The sequence below is a fragment of the Sardina pilchardus genome, chromosome 7, assembly GCF_963854185.1.
Source record: "Sardina pilchardus chromosome 7, fSarPil1.1, whole genome shotgun sequence".
NCBI classification, from domain to species: domain Eukaryota; kingdom Metazoa; phylum Chordata; class Actinopteri; order Clupeiformes; family Clupeidae; genus Sardina; species Sardina pilchardus.
The window spans coordinates 6,033,167-6,050,672 of record NC_085000.1 but is presented as its reverse complement, the minus strand read 5'-3'; the positions used below and the strand labels follow the sequence as shown (position 1 = coordinate 6,050,672).

Below are 17,506 nucleotides of genomic sequence, written 5' to 3'. Positions count from 1 at the left end.
GGGAACTCTGCTCCACACTCTCTCTCGCTCACGGTGCAGCGTATGGATTTCCAATCGTTTTCTCTTTTCTCTGCTTTAGTAAATCCTCCGCTCCTGAGAGCCTTAGCATTGTGTATGGATCATGGGGACTTTTCTTTGTTGATTCTCTGTCACTTCTACTATGAAATACCCGATTCAAGGCTGTTCAATGTAGAGCCGAGTGTCTGAAGTCAGTGTGGATACAGCATGCGGTTCATATTTTTCATATCAGCCTGGAGCAGTGCATCAAATTCTGTTCAGTCTGTAGGAGAGTGAAATCGACTATTTGGACACCTATGAAATATATTTTTGTTGAATAAAGTCAATGTCTCTGTTTACAAGAGTGTGTGTGTGTGTGTGTGTGTGTGTGTGTGTGTGTGTGTGTGTGTGTGCCCGTAGGCGTGCGTGCGTGAATGTAGGCCATTATGCATAGACACGCAGCATCTTTTCTCTCAGCCCATAACAGTATGCGTTTGTTTTCCGCTCAATCTGTCCAGGAATGATACCTGCTGCGCTTGGCCCGGTCTGCCATTGGCTCTCTTCGCTTCCTAATGGCCCTAATTGCAGAGAGGAAGCCTCTCGTAGAGTTCAATTAGACATCCCCATCAACAGCGACTGGCCTCATCTGTTGAGCTAAATGTGCCCCACAGATGGGAAGCCTGGGCCAGATGATCCATCATCTCTCCCCAGCTGAAACCCTACCAGCCCTTTTTTTCCGGCAGGAGGCCAGCGCAGCGGCGCTCCCGAGGCTACATCAGCGTCCGGCTCCGGCCTGCACGGAATAACTTTGGGGACTCAAACTAATGTCCATGATGGACCGTGATGGCCCACAAATAGCATTTAGGCTAATGCAGCGCCTGCTGGTCAGCTAGCAAAGATCAGGGGTTCACAATCATGGAAGCATATGTGCCATATGCTTTCTATTTGCTGGGAGCATTAGTCATGATAAAAAAATTCTATTGAATAAGTTAGTGGAAATGAAATGTCTTTGTATGAATATCTTTATTGCATTGAGTTCTGCTGATGCGTTGAGTAGATAGAGATGTGAGTTGCTAGAGGATATACGCCACGTCTCACTTACAGTATGTAGGTCAACTGATTCCCCAACTGTGTGCAGCAGTAAGCCTGTGCCTATCACAGGAAAAGGTTTTCATCTCACTTAGATAGAGCCACACAGCCCTGCAGCAGTCACAGTGGCTCAGGAAGTAATTGTGTAGGTGTCGGCCATTGTGGCTCGGAAAGAAAGTGAGTGCATTAGCTTCCTTACCCCAGGGGCTTTTCCAGGCGACTGGCCGGCGAACCAACTATCTCACCCAGAGTGCAGAAGGCCTGACCCAGGAAGTCCTGCTGAAGGGTCAACAGTTGAAGAGGAAGGTGGCAGGGTGGGGGGGGGGGGTGTTGCATTGTAGGAATTGTAGTTCATGGAATCAGGGAAGAAAGGAACAAACACATCCATTAGAGCAGTGCTTGGTCTCTGGCAGTGTACAGTAAGAGAGACTAGAGAGACTGACACGTACGTTGAAGTCGGTGGGCTTCCGGGAGGGAGGGCAGGTAGCAGCAAAAACAAAAACAACAACAACAACAACAACAACATCATAGAACAGAAAGAAAAAAGGACTACACCAAAAATGCAAGACCATTGTAAAAACTAACAACAAGGGTTCGCGCTTGAGTGTGTGTGTGTCAGAGAGACAGAGAGAGAGAGAGAGAGAGAGAGAGAGAGAGAGAGTGGAAGAGAGAGAAAGATACTTTTAATAAAGGCACGTTTATGTTTGAATTCTGACCATAACCAACTGAAATTAAATCAAATGTAAATCACAAATAAGACCAATAGTGGAAAGTAACAAGGACCATGCAGTGAGAGTGTTTGGTAATATGCAAACCATTCGTATATGCCCATATATTATGCAAACCATTCTTTCATGCCCATGTGACATTATCAAAGCTTAAATAATGACTTTCTCAGTAATTACCAAGTACTGCTATATTACAGACAATTACAGCATGTGAGAAAATTCCCCATTAAATTACACTTTCTTATGGTACATTCAAATGTATGGCCATGATAGTCTATAACCAAACAGCTAAACACACTGGGGATTTGTAAGCTTTGATTAACGGTGCAATGGAATGAGTTAATTTCCAATAGCAGTGGGTTAAAAATTAATGTTCATTAACAATGCTATCAGAAAACCCTGCAGTGCACTAAAAGGCCATTCCACTCTGAACACCTTTGTGCTCCATCTTCCTCTCCCACAACTGCTATCTGGACTTTATAGTGATGGCAAGCCTGAAAATGAGACCCTACTAATCACACCCAGAGAAATAAAACATGTAACACTTCCCAACATGGCGCCCTTAATTAACATGGCTTAATGCATCAGTGCCTTTAAGTATTGATAAGGCACATGTAATTTATCAAGCCAAGGTTTATGGCTTGTTTGCTGCATGCTAGCAAAAGTATGAGGTTATTGTCAATTAGGGGAACCATGGAGAGAAGAATCACTCAAATGTAACCTATGTCTCTGACCATGTTAATGGCGGTGTTTGTTTCATGCTTGCATAGAACCAAGTGGGAGTGGGGCATGCTTCTGAGAAAAAAGAAAGAGAGAGATAGATAGAGACAGAGAGAGAGAGAGAGAATTGGTGGAGGGAGGGAGGAGAGTGTACTTCGATCCTGCCACCCTACAGCACAGATCGATGAAAGGGACACGGCTACTCACATGCTTGGACAGGTCTGGGCTTTTAGAGTCGATGTCATATCTGGAGCAAAAAAAAACACACACACATACACACACACACACACACACACACACACACACACACACACACACACACACACACACACACACACAGCAGCAGCAGCTGTAAGAGAAAGAGGCCTCTAAACTCCAAACTTTTGCTCTAGTTCACTAAGAGCACAGTATTGACCCATCCTGTTCTGAAATCTACCCAAATATATTTATAGGGCCTGGGTGATGGTGGTGTTGAGGTTTTCAACCTGGAACTACAGCACTAAATGAGGGGAGCAGGGGTGCAACAATCCCTGTCAGTGAAATGCTTTTCCACAACCACATTGAAAGTTTGATGGACAGAAATACATTTAAGAAACTATCAATGACGTTCAAAGTTTTAAATGAAAACACAGCTAGTTATTAATTTGCAGAACAACTTCTGTCATGCCATTTTAATTATGCCATTCACCGAGGTCTGTCTGTACCTCTTATCACAGTAGTAGAAGTCTCCGCACCTCAGATAGAAACGTTTACATTCCCTCAGCGAAGGCAGGGAAAAAATCTAATTAAATTTGCAGTGGCCAAGAGAAGGGAACATTAACATGGCAACCACGGGAGCAAGAGAGCATAATATAATCCATCATTACCCGACGCACAATGCCGCAGACATAAAGAAGAAGAGGACCTTGGAAAAAAAGTCATTAAGTTTAAGGTAAATCCTCGGAGACGATTAGGTAATGCAGACTTCAATAAGTGGTTAAGGGTCTGGCTGTGTGGCCATCTTAGGGCGGCTGAAGGGGGAGCGAAGTGGAGAGGCGTCCGGCGGTAATGTGCGTGCTGGAACATGCGGCGTGATCAAAGCCCAGCGTGATGAGGGGGATAAGGGAGAGGGCTGTGGCAGCAGCGGGCGCTTCCGCTGGAGCGTTAATAAGGAGCAGAGTTAAGACTCTCACACCTCACACCTCAGGCCCCCGTACAGAAATAACCCTTTCACCCACGGGGGAGGGACCTGGGGGGGGGGGGGGGGAGAGGAGGAGGAGTAGGGGGCGGGGGGTGAAGAAGAGGGAGAGGAGAGAAGGGAAAATGAAAAGGGAGAAGAGGTAGGTGGAGTGAAGAGGTGAAGTGAATCTAGAAGAAGGAGGAAGAGCATGATGGGTAGGAGGAGATGGAGAGATAAAGGAAGTGAGGATGGAGAAACAGCTAAGAGCAAATGGCGGAGGAGTGAGCAGGAGAAGGAGGGATACACACAAGAGGAAGAATTTGAAGGAGAAGTAAGGATAGAGGTAGAGTGGAGGAGGAGGAGGAAGCATGGAGGGAAAGAGGAAGAGGAGAAGGAGGTGGAGGAGGAAGAAGCATAGAACTGATGGAGGAGAAGAATGAGGTGGAGGATGAGAGGGATAGAGGGAGATACAGTAGGTGGAGGAGGAGGAAGAATAAAAGTGATGGAGGAAGCGAAGGCATGAAAGAGGGAGGGGCAGGAAGCTGAAGCTCAGTTGAAATGAGGCAGCAGCAGACGCAGCATTTGTCTTTGAGCGCCAGCGCAGGGAGAGACAGAGAGAGATGGTGCAGGGAAGCAAACCACATGAAAATTTCATCCCCCTTTTACAAATCCTACTGCCAACACATGACAATCAAGACAGATAGCCATATTCATTATTACACAGAGACGACCCAGATGGAACACCAGGCAGGAGAGAGAGAGAGAGAGAGAGAGAGAGAGAGAAAGAGAGAGAGAGAGAGAGAGAGAGAGAGAGAGAGAGAGGAGCGTGAGGGAAGCAGGGGAAAGAGAAACAGAAAGACAGTGGCAGAGAGAGAGACAAATTGAGTTACAGAACAGATAAAAATGAAGAGATAGATGAGGGGTAGAGATAGAGAGAGAGAGAGAGAGAGAGAGAGGGAAGTCAAAGTATGAGAGAGAGAGAGAGAGAGAGAGAGGGGGAAGTCAAAGTATGAGAGAGAGAAGAGGAAAGAACAAAATCTTAAAACAACTTGGAGCTCCATCCCAGAGAGTCCCCAGTGCAGTTCTGTGATCAAACAGAATAACTCACATGTCAAACCGCAGAGTCTGCTTCTCCTCAAAGAAGTAGTCCAGGATGTATTTCCTGACAAAATCTGGGTTCAGCGTGTTGTCGATCACTTCTGTCCTCCCAAACTAGGGAAACACAGACGGACAGACATACAGAGAAATCCAGAGTTTAAGGTGACTGTATAGGGAACAAACAGGAAACAATACAATGTAAAGAAAGTGGAATTTAAACTCTTCTCTTGCCGTCAGTGTACAATGTACTGGACTGGTATGCATATAAGAAATATCCAGTGCATGAAAAACTGACAAAAGAATATGCACTATATTTACTGTAGGTAATACAAGACACCATCTTCCATATTATCGGTGCATTATCAAAATGATGCAAATGATAGGCATGTACGTTATGAAGAGCATAGTGTGGCTCTAATGTGCTGGTGGTGTGGGCAGTGTGGCCGTACTGTACTGTAGGTGTGTCATGAGATCTGGGGTTAGCTACAGGGGACTGAGGATGATCACACTCATCACAGCACACAAGAAACCGTGTCAGATGCATACAGGTTGAGGATACACACACACCACACACACACAGACACACAGACACACAGACACACACACACACACATACACACACACACACACACACACACACACACACACACACACACACACACACACACACACACACACACACACACACACACACACACACACACACACACACACACAAGACACACATAGAGTTTCACTTTTAACACAGTTTAACACAGTTATGTACAGTACACAGACATGCATTCACACACACACACACACACACACACACACACACACACACAGATGCTCGCATACATGCATAAGTGCGCACACACACACAGACAGACAGATCAATGTGCTGTGACACTCACGAGTCACACTTCCTCTGGCTTATGGTGACACTCCTCATTATAACTATACACTAACTGTCAGCGACTGACTGTCTGTCTGCGAGCGGATGGATCCCGTGGCCATGCACCATGGCAGCTGATAGCATAATTAATTACTCACTGCACCGGATAGTAACACGCTAACGAAGCCCAGCTAGACTGGCCTGTCATGATAGGTTTCTATCAGGGGACACGGTGCCCCGTCACTTTCCTTTCCAAAACGAGAGTGTTGAAAATCAAGCCCTCCCAAATGCACCGTGAAAGCGTGACAAAGACATCTCATCTGTGTCTTTTTTTTAATATAGAATAGGCCAGTGATTTTCAGCAGAGGCTATCAAAAGAGCCTTCATTGTGGCAATGTCTATATCTGTCTGTCTGTGTTTGTGTGTGTGTGTGTGTGTGTGCGTGAGAGAGTGAGTTAAACCACTATCTGCACCCAGCAGCAGGTACCATGCTTCTTGAAAGGCGTCCGCCCTCTTTCATGCTGCTCCAGTGTGGAAGCCTCCATGACTGAGACACTGTGTGGTTGTCCCCCTCTGCTAATTGTGTTCCCGATGAATAATTCAACATTCGGAGGGGATTTTTTTCTTTTTAAAAATGCATAAATAAATGATCCCCAGTGAAAGCATTAGCATAAACTGACATAGGGAATGAATAATTACAGGCCTAACGCACAGGCAGCCCAAGACACAAGGCACAAGACACATGGATTATGGGCCAGGTTTGGCTGCTTGCTGCACTGCCCCCTCCCCAAACACACACACACACACACACACGCACACACGCGCACGCACGCACACACACACACACACATGCTCACACACACACACACACGTACACACACACACACACACACACACACACACACACACACACACACACACACACACACATATGCATCTACAATTAAAGTGCAGGCGTGCCGTCGCGTGGGCTAGCACAGACCCAGGGCGAGCTAATGATCCCGCAGCCGTGTCCTCCCAGTGAAGGCCCAGTGAAAGCAGCAGTTTGTCACACTTAAATTAGCACAAGCTGTAGCACAACGATACAATACGTTCAGACAGGTTGTAATTTTAGATGTCAGCGAAATGGTATCTGTTTGCCTTTGCAATAAACAAGGGCAGGAATTACGAGCCGCGTGTGGTTGGGGCGTAACGTCGGGCACTCAAGGAGCCCGGCACACAGAGCGGAGCGGGAGCGGGGGCCGGATCCGGCGCTGTGCCGCGCCGTATCGTGCCACAAGAGGCTTTGAGCCTGCCGTTGCATCAGCCGGGCCTGGAGAAGGGGCGAGGAAAGAGCCGTGTCTCTGTCAGAAGTATTTATTTCACACGCACACTCTCTTCACACCTCGCCCCATACCCAGCGCCAAATGAACAAGCAAACGCCTCTGTCTTTAAACTGGGTCGTCAGCGACTGGAGAGGAGAAACACATCTAATACAGTGCATCTAAATTAAGGAGCAGTGAGAAGAGATTCCTTATTCCTCTTCTTCTCTTGCCTCGCTCTCTGCTTAATTAATAGCATGGGGATGCCGTTTAAGCAGCGCGGCAGTGAGAGAATGCTTTCTTAGAGAATGCTACTCTTTACCCCCCGATCTCATCATTCTCCAAGTGCCAGTGTGTGTGTCTCTTGTCAGCCACTTCCTGCGGTTCTGGTTAATTGAGACCTTCGCGGAACCGAGAGAAATATGACATGCAGAACTCCTAAAATCTCCGTGGGGAAGGGCTGACGGCGGAAGGTAGCAGAGGGCCAGGGTCGCACTATTGTAAATTCGTTTTTTGGAGATGTGCTCTGCTGACCCTCGCCTCTTGGACCCAGCTGTACAGGGCACAGAGCCTCTCATCTATCTCTGTCAGCATCAAGGATCTCAGCACACTGTTCTCCCAGGGAAGGCAAGGAGAGGATGTCTGGCAAAAAAAAAGAGAAATCAAAGAATTCTCCCTGCCAGAGTCAGTTTGATATCCTGGCTTTGAGACTGGGGAAGCAATCTGCCGCCAATCATAACTCCACCTACAGTATGAGTAACGGCTGGTAAGAGGCGCAGTCGCTCACTACTGGAAAGGAGAATTAGTGCATCAGACTGCATCAGATGAAACTGTTTTAGGCTCATCTGTATTATCCAGCCAGTAACTTGAGTAACACTTTTTCCCTCAATTACGACAGCGCTTCAACCGTTTGGTTGATAAGTGACTATCATAATATTCTTTATGAGATAACACTCCTCATCTTCACATGGGGGAGACTGTTGAGGTGCTGTTCAAAAGGCATCTGAAGGAAATGTCATAAGTGGCCTGTGTAGATGCTGCTGTGAGCACGAGCAGTATTACGCAAGAACAAATCAAAGGATAAATTTGATGTCTGTCTGCAGGGTAAGGTAGCTTGAAATAAAAAATAAAAACAACTTTTACAACCTGAAAGTGGCAGTTTGGAGACCTTTGTTCTGTTCAAAGGATGCTTACCAGTGGTTCCGTCATGAATCTAGACATGGCCGCGTGGTGTTTATGCGATGGCTTTTCCCGCACCACCATAATACAGTGTATGTATCAGCTTTAATAGAGTTATTGATTTTCACCATTTCAGTGTAATAGAATACATTGCATGGGATGACAAGATAAATGGAAAGCTGTTTGTCTATTTTATGGGAGCCAAGATTAAGAACGCCTGCAACCCTACAGAGGGTGTGTGTGTGTGTGTGTGTGTGTGTTGGTGTCCGAATATGTGTGTGTGTGTGTGTGTGTGTGTGTGTGTGTGTGTGTGTGTGTGTGTAAGGGGATCTATGCTGCATGCCTTTGCAGGAATTGCATCTCCATGATTCAATCTTATCTTCTATCTCATCTTAATTAACTCCTTAGTTGCACAAAAACATAGAAAACTTTCTTAGCTGCAGATCCACTTTGAAGCATTTGCCTCTATTTCACCAGAGACTTTCTGATGAGGAGACACAGCACTCATAGAACGCTATGAGTGAAATGTATGGGGTCAGAAATGTATGGGGTCATGTCGTTCCGCCACTTAAGTGCAAAACACTTTTTAACACTTCATAGCCTTATTTCATTGATTTGGTGGAGATATATACTGTAATTCAATTCAGATTTAAACATAGATTGGCCTGGTGTACTTTCTATGCCAATATGATCTCCCTTACGCTTGCGTCCCCATGCACTTGAATAGGCACATAGCTGGTCCATAACTGCCCAAAGTGTGCTACCAAGATGGCTGCCGAATGGGGTGACTTGCCTAAAAGGACTTTGATTTTACTCCGTCATTGTAAGTGGATTAGAAACCCTTTTGAGTGTGTGCGTGTGTGTTTGTCTGTGCAATGATGAATGGAACTGGGTGTTTGTGCTTATGAATCAGTTCATACGGTTCTGTGTATGTGTGTATGTAAGTGTGTGTGTGTGTGTGTGTGTGTGTGTGTGTGTGTGTGTGTGTGTGTGTGTGTGTGTGTGTGTGTGTGTGTGTGTGTGTGTGTTTGTGTGTGTTTGTGTGTGTTTGAGTGGGGTTTGGTGCGGATGTGTTTTCTGACCATACCCAGAGAAACAGCTCTCTCTCCCCGCAGAGGGAGAAGGGGCCTTATCAATCCCTCACAGCTTGGCTGTTTCTTTTACAAGCTCATCTGTTAGGTTGCCAAACAGGGGAACACACTCGCTGTGCTAAGAGGACTTACACAACTGCACAGCATGATTGAGTGGTGATCACTTTCCCGTCATGTCAGTGGACGGACTGCTAGTGGGTATAACACAGACAGAGAGAGAAAGAGGGAGAGAGAGGACCACAGAGAAGACAGAGAGAACCAGAGACAGTCAAGGAGCAGAGAAAGAAAGAATGAATGTATGAAAGCAAGCATGAAAGAAAGAAAGAAAGAAAGAAAGAAAGAAAGAAAGAAGGAGAGAAAGGAGGAAATACATGTAGTGGGAGGTTGCAGAGGAAGCCCATTTCTGTAAATCCCTTGAAAAGTCTGGTCAGTCATTATCTTTTCCTCTCAGAGAGCCATGTTTAATCCGCCATCAGCTCTGACCACGAGTGCGCAAGGCCCTTTCCCTCTCCACCTCCGCGGTCAGCGCCTGCCAAGTCTAATTCCAGGGTACCTGCTTTAGATTGGCATCCGCGCAAACCCCCTCCCTTCTAATGATGTGTGTGTGAGTTTGTGTGTGTGTGTGTGTGTGTGTGTGTGTGTGAGAGAGAGAGAGAGAGAGAGAGAGTTTGTGAGTGTGTGTGTGTGTGTGTGTGTGTGAGAGAGAGAGAGAGAGAGAGAGTTTGTGTGTGTGTGTGTGTGTGTGTGTGAGAGAGAGAGTTTGTGTATGTGTGTGTGTGTGTGTGTGTGTGTGTGTGTGTGTGTGTGTGTGTATGTGTGTGTGTGTGTGTGTAGAGGGGTACTCACATACCTCACATTGGCACTCACATCACCCCCCACCCTCCCTCCTAATGATGCCCGGCTCTGTTTAAAATTCCTCATGTAGCCGGCCGAGGCGAGGCTGACCTTCATACTAATCTGCCATAGTTTGTGTACCATTGTCTCAGCCACGCCGGCTCAGCACCATACATAACGCATGAATATGTATTTAGCTATGGAGCCAATCACCAGCAAGTGTCACCTGAAGACTTCACCTGAGGAGGTGTGCTGGGAGAAGGAGAGATGAAGGGAGGGAGAGGGAGAGGGGGAGGAGAGGAGAGGAGGGCAGGAGGTGGAAGGGATGCAGTACTGATTGGGGGAGATGAGGGGTTTCAGTCTGGGCTGATTGCAGGGATCTAATAGAGAGAAAGACTTACCTCCCTCCACTGCTTGGACTCCACACCTTGCGTATAAAGAACACACACTGTAGGAACAGAGGAGAAGAAGAAAGAGAGGGGGTGGAGAAGAAGAAAGAGAGGGGGTGAAAGAGAAAAAGAAAGCATGGAGTGGGAGAGAAGTGAGAGAGTCGGAGAAGGAGGCATAAGAGGGAGGGAAAGAGAGCAAAGAACGACAGAGGAGAACAGAAAGGAAGAACAGAACAGAACAGAAGAGAGAGAGAGATGGTGTGAAAGAGTGGGGGAAGCAAATGAGGGGGAGAGAGGGATGAGGAAGAGATCAAGAGAGAGAGAGGGAGAGAGAGGGAGCAGGAGGGAGGGTGTAGGAGAGAAAGAGGGAGGGAGGGAGAGAGAGAGGGAGGGAGGAGAGAGGAAGAGAGAGGGAGGGAGGGAGAGAGGGAGGGAGAGGAAGAGAGAGAGCAGGAGGAAGAGAGGGAGAGAGGGGGAGGGAGAGAGAGAGAGAGAGAGAGAGAGGGAGGGAGGGAGAACATGAGAGAGACCATTAGCTACAGCACTTACTAATCCAGACGATGCAGAACTAACACCAATGACCAGCACAACTGTATCAGAACACGAGCAGCAATACATGTCCAACACTAATTTACAGGATGCCTATTATGTAGGATGTGACTTTTCCCAATGCTGTGGCATTTCCCAGCACTACTGTGTGTTCTCAGCAAATGCCAAAGAGCTGTCTCACATTTCTTTGAAAGGTCTCATAACATCGAGATGATTTTTTTTCTCTTTCAGATGCTATGGGGAGCACAGGCTTTCATTAAGGTGGATGTCTGAAACTGCAGGGATGGTGCTGTCACTGGTCTCACAGGTGTGCTGCCACACACACAGGTGCACACACACACACATACACACACACACACACACACACACATGCGTGCACACACACACACACACACACACACACACACACACACACACACACACACACACACACACACACACACACACACACACACACATACACACACACACACACACACACATGCTCACATGCTCACACACACACACACACACACACACACACACACACCTAAACCTGCCATGGTGTCCACCATCTGTTCTTTTTTTCTTGTCTCTCTCTGCGGCAGTGTCTGCTTCCCACAGGTTGTAGTCTTTGTTTGGAAGCTGCATGCACAGTCTGAGTTATACTTATCCACTCGGACGACACCCTGCAGGAGCGGTAGCCAGGCTATCTTGGTAGTTCACACACACTCTCTCAGACAAGGCACTTTCAGATAGGGCTGTTCAGCAATGCATCTTTGTCTAATAAGTGCCCCAATCGGACAATGGCTGGACAGTATACAGTATATCAGGACAGTTTACTGTTCCTCTCCTTTGCTGCCATAGGCCTCCAGCTTTTCAATCAGACGACAAATATTGAGTTGGACAGTTTGATATCAGCTCGCTGCCTGAGGGGGTTTGAGCTCTTATGGATCTCCTCTTTAGCTCTGACATAAATACAGCACAGCTTAAAGTGCTTTACCAGGGAGATGAGAAAAGAAAATGGACCTTATGCTGGTTTCTTTGTATAGGGACCACGCCGTCAAACATCTCAAAGCAAGCATCTCCTGCATCAAATCTCACTTCAGGGGGAAAAAAACACACCTATTTCCCTCCTCTTGTTCTCCACAGTATCGTCTCTTAACTCGGCAATTTCTTTTTCAGCTTCACAATGATTTTACAGAAGAGACGCTTGACAAAGGGAACAACATCTGACACGAGGAAGATGTTGAGAAAATGATACTGAGGAAAATTGCTTTAGGAAAGTGAATCTGAGCCATTGAAAGAGAGTCAAAAACACTGTTGTTTCTCTATCTCTCACTCTTTCACTCTGGGTTTTCAACTTTCAACAGCAGCCGAGGGCTGGAGATTAACTTTGTGAACAGGACATCTACCAGCCACTGTCAGATAAATCGTCAAATTCACCAGCCATTCAAACAAACCAAACCAAGCAAACCAGTATTTTCTGTCTGAAATGGACCACACTTTCATATTCTACCAGCATCATTTCCAACCCTGTGGCATGTCATACATGCTCTCCATTCCTGCGATAGTTTAGGGTCTTTCAAGGCATATCTGTTCAATATGCACTTAGTTTCTTATGCATTATGGATTGTATATTATAGTATTTGTTTATTTTAATTAGGATATTGATTGAATTGACATTGCTATTCTCCTTAATCCTTGGACAAAAGCGTCTGGCAAATCCTATAACCATAACCATAACCATGACCATATTACTGTAGGATCAGACCTTGACCAGGCCTACAGCACAGTCAGCTCCTGTCAGTACAGTACATGATGGAGGAAAAACAGCATCATGTTCCTCTTTGAGTAACCTGTGACATTCAGAACTGACACCTGCACAGCTCCCACAAGAGCATTTGTATTCTGGAGGCCGTCAGTATGAGTCCTGCATATATTATGGCACTTTGCAGGCTGATATTGATGGGAAGCTGTCACGCTGCGGTATGCTAATGTGGTGATGGTGGTGGTGAAGGCAAGTCTTTGAAAGCGCAGCGTAAACGGAAAATCACAGTTATACTTTTCTGAGCGGAACAAAGTTCCCAGAATTCAGCAGGCTCGCAATGGAACAAATCGGGCTTTGATCTGATAATGTTCCCCCAGATCAGGGCCACATCGAGGCCAGGTCCGAGACAGATGCTGAGTCTATGTGCTGAGAAAGCCAAGGGAAATTGAGAGGTGGTACAAAACTAACATAACTCAGGAGAATGAGATGATGTAGAGATAGCAGGAAAACCGTATTACTGGAGGAATACTCCAAAAATGTGCAGTCATTTCACTCCCACTCATATGGATACAAAATGCCTCTAAATCTTCACATTACTCAATACATAGTGCTGAGTGCGGAGATCGATGTCTCAGTGAAAGCCAAATGCATCAGGATGCAACAGCATGGCTTATGGAGGTTTATGTGTGGTCCCTGACAGAAAGGTGTGCAACCAGGTACTTACACCGTTACTTACTTGGGTCTGACTTGGAGAATGTGTCTCGATCTAACAGGTCCCTGAAACAGACAGAAAAAGAGAAGCTTGGTTAATCAGTGAGCCTTGGGGTCCAGGGAGAAGGCTAACTATTGAGCAGATTGGGACCACATCCGGGTCACCTCTGGCTCTGATCTGGCTATTACTGTACTGTATATACTGGCAGTCCAAGGTTTAAAAAGATCTCACTGGATGAAAGAAAGAAAGAAAGAAAGAGAGAAAGAAAGTCATATCTTTAATTACATTTCCATGCAATCATTAGGGCTGTTTATTTCATGAACAAATGGAAGAAGATGCGAGTTCATCATCTAAATTATCTTTTGAGACGGGGAGGGGGGGGTGAGAGAGAAAGAGAGAGAGAGAGAGAGAGAGAGAGAGAGAGAGAGAGAGGGGGGGGGAAGCAAGGATGATGGAGAGAGGTAAAATGAGAGTAAGGGAGAGAGAGAAAGCCAGAATGAGCGAGAGAGTAACAGAGAGAGAGAGAGAGAGAGAAGGTGAGGGTGAGAGGCAGTAAAGATGATGGAGAGAGAGACAGAAAGTGAGAATGAGTGAGAGAGTGAGCAAGAGAGAGAGAAAATGTCCAAATGAGGGAGAGAAAGCGAGAGTGAGGGAGAGAAAGTGAGAGAGGTAGTGAAAGAATGAAAACAAGAGTGAAAGAGAGAGAGAGAGAGAACGAGAGGGCAAAAAGCGGGCCCAATTAGGCTGGTTAGTCATCAGTCAGCATGTACATTTACTAAAGGTCAGTGGGAGCCCCTGGGCTGAATCTAAGACACAGACACGGCTCTCTAGACTACCTGCAGACCCATTCATTTACATACAGCAGAGACAAGTGCCTCTTAGCTATAGTACAAATGCCCAGTGTCATAGGCCATACTGTACACAGTACACATATATACATACAGTACCACATACAGCGTAGCATAGGTGTTACATACACACAGTCTCATGTACCATACATGATATCCATCAGACGGTATGCGTCATACAACAGGTAAATGTATTATTGATATGCGGTGTGGTAACACACACGTCTTGTGGAAGCAACCATTGTGAAATGTGCACAGAAGGAGGGTGGGAATGCTGAAAAAAGGTTGAAAATCTCTTTGCTCTTGTTCCTTGGTCTCAACAGGCAGAGCGACGACTGGTAAAGCAATGTACTAACAACACCAAGATCAACACAAACAAAGGCACAAAAGCAGGGCTGAGAATCAACTGGTGTAGGGCAACTGGCCAAACAGGGTGCTACTGAATGACAGCAAAGTCACGGGTGTCCATTCCCACCAAGCACACAGTGTGTGCACACCAGATGAAAATGTATATCTGTGCTGTTATGCCTCGTTTTATGAAAGCATATCAACTTGAAATCTTTAAAAAGCAACGAGGAGTCGAACACACAGGGAGAATACAGAAATCTGAGTCTCTCGGGCAGGATTCTGGGAGAGCCAGAGTAGTCTCTGCCTTCACAAGACTGACACAGGGCAATCTGGAATCCAGTCTACAGTACAACACTGAACATCTGTTTGTAAAGCTAAAGGAGATAAAGCTTAGTCTTACATCGCTCCTCAACGCCTGAGGTTATTCTTTTATTCTCGGCAGTTATAGAGAACCTAACCAAAAACACCAGGAAAGCCAACCGAGATATGCGAACCGATGTATAGAGTTGCATGCTATTGAGCTGTGCATGTAAGTGAGATTTTGCTCAGGATGCTGTGTCAAGACTGAGAGCCCCAGCTTGGCAATGCCGCCTGAAATCCCTCAAGATCAATTCTCACTCCGAGGTGATATGCTGTGGATGCGGGGAGGGCGAAAACAGCGGGTTATCACAGATTTGCTGATCGGTGCAAATCTTAAGGTTGGATCCCCGAACTAAAGGGCAAAGCTATGCTTTTCCTGCCACCCCCAGACCTGAATTTTATAACCCCTGACAGTCTGAGAGAGCGCAACCAAAGCAGTATAATAAATGCAGCCTCTGATGGTTCTCTCTCCGTGGGATGCACTCTAAATGCACAGAGAGTATTGGTAGGCTACACACAAACACCCTCAAATATTCACTGGAACCAACATCCACCAAGACTGCTACCCAGATGTATCACCAACTAAGCCAATACAGGGGACATAGAGAATGCTGTGTAGAGTTGTGGTGTATTGAGATCCCATTCAGAACCACTCTTGTATTTGACTCTATTGGACTAAAACATACCTTGCCAGGTATATATATGGACACAGAACAGCTGTCAACAGGACAAGGCTGCCACAGCCCCAGCATGGCTTTTTAATGCAGTTTAATTGCTGTTAAATCCAAATACAATGGATTCCACAGAGTGCTAGAGTACCATCGGAATAATGGATGCATCTGTTAGGGGTTATGGGGGAGAAGGTTTTTGGATTCCATTGAAAAAGTCATTACGTGCTCAACAAAAATGCATTTTATGTGTCGTTGCTTTCGCACATATTGCACTTTAAGACTTGGTTGTCTGTTTCAAGTGAGTGATGTAAATGCTTATGTGTGTGTTTGTGTGTGTTTGTGTGTGTTTGTGTGTGCGTGTGCAGCCCTAATTAACTACTGAATGAAACATGTAACTGCTTTAATAATCCAACGCGCAGTCATAATGCACACACATATCTGCATTACATACAGCCTACTGTCTAATTCACACCACTAATAGTCCATTTCCTGTGCTAAACACAAAGTCGCTTCCAAGGCCAGATGTGCGTGTTTGTTTACAGCTAGCGGTACCATTAGTCACTGCTTAATTGAAGGTATTAGTGCACCCGTTCAACTCTCAATGACACCACTTCATTCATAACACCCTCTGCAACAGCCATCATCAAAGGCAGACATCTCTCTGTCCCTCTGTCTCTCTTTCTCCCTCTTTCTCTCTCTCTCTCTCTCTCTCTCTCTCTCTCTCTCTGTGTGTGTGTGTGTGTGTGTTTGTGTCCTGCTAATGATACCACCATTAAAATATGAGTCACCTAATCACCACCTGTCCTCTGTCACAATGAAACGCCACTGTGCAACACACTCTAACAATGTGAGGACTGAGAAGACATGACCTGTGCCTGCATGAAGACATACTGTACATGACATCCCAGTCATATACAGTCACATATAAACGTATAAAACACATATAGTGTGCGTATGTACAGATGTAAAGGTATGTGCGCAAACTGTGTGTGGGAGTGTATGCACACACTCTGAATCGCATGTTCTCTTACACACACACACACACACACACACACACACACACACATACACACACACACACATAAAGATACACATTATACACACATACATACATATACACACACATAGATCATTCTTAATCCCAACAAAGTTTGGTACATTTGCTGCGCGCTGTTTGATGAGCTTCCTCAGGCATGTCCTGTCTGTTTTCCATACTTATGAGCGCTGGGGGTTCGGCAGCTCAGGGCTGTCTCATATTTTCTAATCAGGTTACGTCAGGTTGTCTTCGAGGCTCAATAATCTGATTTAAATATTCATGTTCAAAATGCTTTGGCTGCCTACCATTTGCACCTGGGATTTCAAAAGAAAATGATTAAATCAATACCTTTTTTTTTTTGAGGCCCAACCACTTCTGGTCGGGGGAAAACAAATTTGCATCCCATTATTGCTACGAGTGCAATTTACCACACTTTGAGCCTCGCCTGCCTCTTACTGCTAGTCAAAAATGATCTTTCCCTGATACTGTTTTATGAGGGAATTCACTCAAAGTACGCCAGATGACACAGTGGTCAGCTGTCGTGTTCAACCTTCCAGAGAAAAGTGTGTTTGGCTCCTTCTTTTTCAAACTTGTTTTTTTTTTTTTTAAGTGGCCACTTCCTCTTGTGAAGAATGCCCGGGTCTCTGTAGCTTCCTAGCAAATAATTGCTTACATCCAGAGGAGAAGCCAAGGACTGCGATGAGGAGAAGCTGAATTGCCATTTTAGAGAGGAGCCGCCCAATTATACTGCAGAAGGCCATCAGGGGTGATAC

General features: G+C 45.8%; 1 protein-coding gene across 1 annotated transcript in view; it reads right to left on the bottom strand.

Annotated features, from left to right (window-relative positions):
* cpne5a (copine Va) overlaps positions 1 to 17,506 on the bottom strand; it is a 94,182-nt gene that overhangs the window by 59,337 nt on the left and 17,339 nt on the right. Inside the window, exons 2-7 of the mRNA XM_062540179.1 lie at positions 13,495 to 13,535; positions 10,472 to 10,518; positions 4,802 to 4,905; positions 2,742 to 2,781; positions 1,536 to 1,550; positions 1,286 to 1,362 (exon numbers count right to left, since the gene is read on the bottom strand). Of these exons, the coding sequence (XP_062396163.1) occupies positions 1,286 to 1,362; positions 1,536 to 1,550; positions 2,742 to 2,781; positions 4,802 to 4,905; positions 10,472 to 10,518; positions 13,495 to 13,535 (324 nt within the window). The remainder of the gene's footprint in view (positions 1 to 1,285; positions 1,363 to 1,535; positions 1,551 to 2,741; positions 2,782 to 4,801; positions 4,906 to 10,471; positions 10,519 to 13,494; positions 13,536 to 17,506) is intronic.